We start from the raw sequence: 4,735 nt of genomic DNA on the forward strand, positions 1-4,735 counted from the left end.
CAATGGATCCGACGCGTCGTGACACAGACAAGTCGGCCACCAAACGCACAACCCCTCAATGAAAACCCAAATATTCCATCCATCTGATCCAATCAACCGCCACGTGTACGGTCAAAACAAAAAGAAACCAACGATTCAACCCAGATTAGAATTATTAAAAAATCTAAACACCCAACATTAGCAATACGTAACAAATAACGGTCGTGTAAATATGCGCTTCCGCCCGTTGCGCAATGTGGAGCGGTTATACCCATTTGCTTCTATCCCCACCACCCTGTAATATTTGGCTCTATAAATAAACCCTACAATCACACTCAACAGAAACCCCATCACCTCTAATCATCTCTTGCTCTGCTCTGCTTCTCTCAGAACCAGAGCATCAGCATGGCCACCTTCACATTCCCTCTCCTTCTCTCTCTCCTCCTCCCACTTTTCGCTTTTGCAGCTGCTGCTGGTACGTACATAATAACGCGGATATACGTTTATGAGATTTTCTATCATGCACCGGCTTATCTGATATGCTTGTTTATTGATTGTTCAAATGCATTGTGCATATCATGTTAGAGCTTGTGTACACTTTGTGCTAATTAATTACTTATAGGTTAAATTTGAACTCATTACATCTAATGGGTTTTTTTCTGGCTTTGCGGAAACAGGTACTGTTGGAATAAACTACGGCAGGATAGCGGACAACTTACCACCGCCCGAAAAGGTGGTGGCACTCTTCAAATCCCAAGGCATTAACAAAGTGAAGCTCTACGACACCGACGCCGCTGTCCTCACCGCCCTCGCCAACTCCGGCATTGGAGTCGTCGTCGCCATCCCCAACGAGCTCCTCTCCTCCGCCGCCAGCGACCCCTCATTCGCCGACAAATGGGTCCAATCCAACATCTCCCAATACCACCCCAAAACCCAAATCGAAGCCATCGCCGTAGGCAACGAGGTCTTTGCCGACCCGAACAACACCACCCAATTCCTCGTCCCCGCCATTAAAAACATACAGTCTTCCCTCGTCAAGTACAACCTCAGCTCCATCAAACTCTCCTCCCCGTTCGCCCTTAGTGCCCTGAATTCCTCGTACCCGCCTTCTGCCGGGGCCTTCAAACCCGACTTAATCGAACCCGTCATCAAACCGTTTCTGGAATTTTTAACCCAAACGTCGTCGTATTTGATGATAAACGCGTACCCATTTTTCGCGTACGAGTCCACCTCCGATAAGATTTCTCTCGACTACGCTCTGTTCCGGACCAACCCGGGAAATCCGGACTCGGGTAACGGGCTGAAGTACTACAGTTTGCTCGATGCCCAAATCGACGCCGTTTTCGCCGCCATGTCGGCTGTCGGATACGGTGACATAAAGTTGGTGGTGACCGAGACCGGGTGGCCCTCCAACGGCGACGAGAACGAGATTGGCGCGGGGAAAGCCAATGCGGCGGCGTATAACGGAAACTTGGTGAAGAGAGTTTTGACGGGAGGTGGGACCCCCTTGAAGCCAAACGACCCGCTCAACGTCTATCTATTCGCTCTGTTTAACGAGGATCAGAAGACCGGGCCCACATCGGAGAGGAACTACGGTCTGTTTTATCCGGACGAAACGAAGGTTTACGACATTCCGCTTACGGTGGCTGGGCTGAGTGGGGCCCAGTCATCGCCGGCCAACAAGAGCAAGGTTCAGGTCCCGGCAGCGTCGCCCTCTGCGGGGAACACGTGGTGCGTGGCGAATGGGAAGGCAGGGGAGGAGAAGCTTCAGGCCGCACTGGATTATGCTTGCGGAGAAGGAGGAGCTGACTGCCGTTCGATCCAGGAAGGGTCCACGTGTTTTAATCCTAATACGCTTGAGGCGCACGCTTCGTACGCTTTCAATAGTTTTTATCAGAAGAAAGCACGCGGGACCGGCACGTGCGATTTCGGTGGTGCTGCCTACGTTGTTGCTCAACCTCCAAGTACGTAACAAACTCCTTTATTATTTCATCTCTAAATTTCTTGATTTAATTTATTCAATTTATGATTTAATTTTTAGCATACCAAATTAATGGTTTATACTAAAATTCATCCATTGTTACTCAAAAGGGTGATGGATTTTGTTTTACGATTACTAATCTAACACGGAATTCTCAACACGAAAGTAATATGCATACTAATTTCTTTTTTTTTTGTATTGTTGGTAGGTTATGGGACGTGCGAGTTTCCGACACGTTACTGAATGAAGAAATTAAGATGGGGTTGTTTTAGTTTGGTGAATAATTATTCGGACATTGGTTGGGACTTAAATTATTTTTTGGTATAGATTTTAGAACAGTTTGGGCACCTATCTGATTTGTATTTGTATTTATTTATTGCTATCACCATTATTTAATGAATATAGTGATTTGGATTGGTTATGTTTGGTTCGACTTATTTATCTGTAATTACTTGCATGTTCCTTTTCTTCTAGATTTCTCAGTCTGCATTTCCGTTGGCTTTTGTTTTTGTTGGTATTGCGACTATTGTCAATTATCATTGAGTTTTTTAATTCGGTTTGATGGGAGATATGTACTTATGGTCGGCTACAAAGCTTATGTTAAAATATGTGACATAATTGTCTTATTACTTATTTTTAAAATTAAATTATTGTGAAAGAGTTAAATTAATTATCATATTTATCGATGATGTCTACATTCACTTGTTCATAAAATTCAAAGAGAAACGACATAAAAATACATATCAAGGAGTGAATATAGTAGCTAATAATAAATAAATAATATATATAGGGGCTAATAAACTCGGTTGAAGTGGTCATGACAAAAGATCTACTTATATTTCGTTTGATCTCCCTTGTATTATCCTTTCTTTAAAGCTTTTGTATGATGGTAGGAAATCCTTTTAATCTTTTTTCTTTTTTAATTTTCAAAATGGAAAAAAATTTTGAGGATCTGTTTTTTTTTTTTTTTTTTTTTAAGAAAAGGGGATAACTGATGGTAAGCCACAGTTATTTATCTCTTTCGGAATCCAAAAAGACTCACAAAGACATTTCAGTTTTCCTCTGATCACAAATTTGACTTTTACTTTCAAGGATCTTTAGATATGCTGAATTGGAGTAACTCATAGAAAGGCTACAATGTAGATTGGGCTTAGAGGGCTCGTGCAGCACTTCAGATAATGGGCGTGAGCTTGCAAACCCAAAACACTTGGGCCAACTCAGGCATCCGCAATTAAATGTGAAGAATCCAAATTACGATTTCGGCATATCTTGTGGGATTGAAACATGTTTGATTATGTTTTTGCCATTTATTACTACGGTTCAACCTTAACATATTGTGTTAATTTACACAATTTGCGTGATGCACATGTCGTAAATTTAGGACCTAATGACTAAATGACTACTTCGTTTTGGGTGGGGACAACCTGAACTTCTCGTTCAAATGATGACAGCTAAGAACGGAACCTCTCACACTCAAAGACTAGGTTAGTGCCAATCAAGTTTGAATCCTCAACACCAAAATCAGCTTCAATCGCAAAGTTATCGAACGTGAAGGTTCTAAGAACATGAATTAGACTTATTGATTATCATATTACCATATATATATATAATGCATGTACAATTATTAATGACATACTCCGACCGAAATCAAGGCGTGTTGGCCGTCACGTGAGAGTGATGTAACTATGTGCACAGTGTGGAAGCAAAATGATAAAGAGAAATACAAATAAATAAAAACAAAACTACTAGCAGTACTAGCTAAGATAACATGCTAGTGCGAGAGTAAGTGTGAAATACACAACCAGAGCATAAATAGCCTAAGTGCAGTCCGACTGGACAAGTACTAATTAAACAGCACCCAAAGGTGACCCTACGTTTGTGAAATCTGTCAGAACCACCACTGGAATCCTCGTATGCCACCAATGATAACTCCTACCCAGAACTTGGAGGGGCGCAAAATATAAAGTGTGAGTGGGCAAAAACAATGTTTTTCAAAATCATGTCATTTCTCAAAAGTTCTAACCCTCGATGTAAAACTTGTATAATTTCCCAGAAAATATAATATATAACAATATATTCCACAACCATGCTCAAAATAGCAAAATTCATCATTATGCCATGTCAAATATCCATGCTCAGAATAGCAAAATTCATCTTTATGCCATGTCAAATATCTCAGCATAAAAATATATGTAAGCCAGGTGATATCAATCAATGAAAACCCAACGTTCACATTTATGTCGTGTCAAAATTCATCATTATGCCATGTCAAAATTCATCATTATGTCGTCGGAAATGGGAAAATTTTCCATTCGTCATATCTAACTCATTTCTCAACCAAAATTCACGAATTTTATGTCAAAATGAAGCTTAGGACAAGGGAAATAAGTTTATACCACTTTGAAGCACCAAAAATGTCGGAATCTTGCCGGAGAAATCTCACAAAATTCGGCCAACTTTAGAACTTGCTATCATGACGTCCAAAATCCTTCAAACTTGCTCTCTGAGCTTCGTGAGAAGGTTCTAAAGCTCCATACGACCTTAAAAACTCCTAAAAACCTCACAATAATTAGTGCATGAACAATGCATGAAATCTGGGGTTAGGGTTCTCGAGGTTTTTGAAGGTTTCAAGTCTCACAAATGGTATATATGAACTCAGAAACTTGCAAGGAGTTTGAATCTTACCTTCTAGACATTGATCCGTGCGTGAATGGTTGGTTTTGAAGTTCGTCCGTACAATTGCAAAGGAATGGAAGAAATCCGAAAGGAAAGAGA

The 4,735-nt window shown here is 40.9% G+C and overlaps 1 protein-coding gene across 1 annotated transcript; it reads left to right on the forward strand.

Moving 5' to 3' along the window:
* The first annotated feature begins 294 nt into the window (after positions 1-294).
* Positions 295-2,381, forward strand: LOC103926989 (glucan endo-1,3-beta-glucosidase 7). The gene is made up of 3 exons (XM_009335878.3): positions 295-454; positions 657-1,943; positions 2,169-2,381. Exons 1-3 carry the CDS (start codon positions 385-387, stop codon positions 2,201-2,203), a joined length of 1,392 nt encoding a protein of 463 aa, XP_009334153.1. The 5' UTR covers positions 295-384; the 3' UTR covers positions 2,204-2,381.
* The last annotated feature ends 2,354 nt before the right edge of the window (positions 2,382-4,735 follow it).

Source organism: the organism of the source record quoted next, unplaced genomic scaffold, assembly GCF_019419815.1.
Source record: "Pyrus x bretschneideri cultivar Hongxiangsu unplaced genomic scaffold, Pyrus_bretschneideri_v1 Contig38, whole genome shotgun sequence".
In the NCBI taxonomy this organism is placed as follows: Eukaryota; Viridiplantae; Streptophyta; class Magnoliopsida; order Rosales; family Rosaceae; genus Pyrus; species Pyrus x bretschneideri.

Excerpts from the sequence above, each read along its gene's own strand:
- LOC103926989 (XM_009335878.3), top strand. The coding sequence starts at position 385 with ATGGCCACCTTCACATTCCCTCTCCTTCTCTCTCTCCTCCTCCCACTT. Across the intron at positions 455-656 it reads CGCTTTTGCAGCTGCTGCTG|GTACTGTTGGAATAAACTAC; the intron begins GTACGTACATAA and ends TTGCGGAAACAG. Across the intron at positions 1,944-2,168 it reads CGTTGTTGCTCAACCTCCAA|GTTATGGGACGTGCGAGTTT; the intron begins GTACGTAACAAA and ends TATTGTTGGTAG.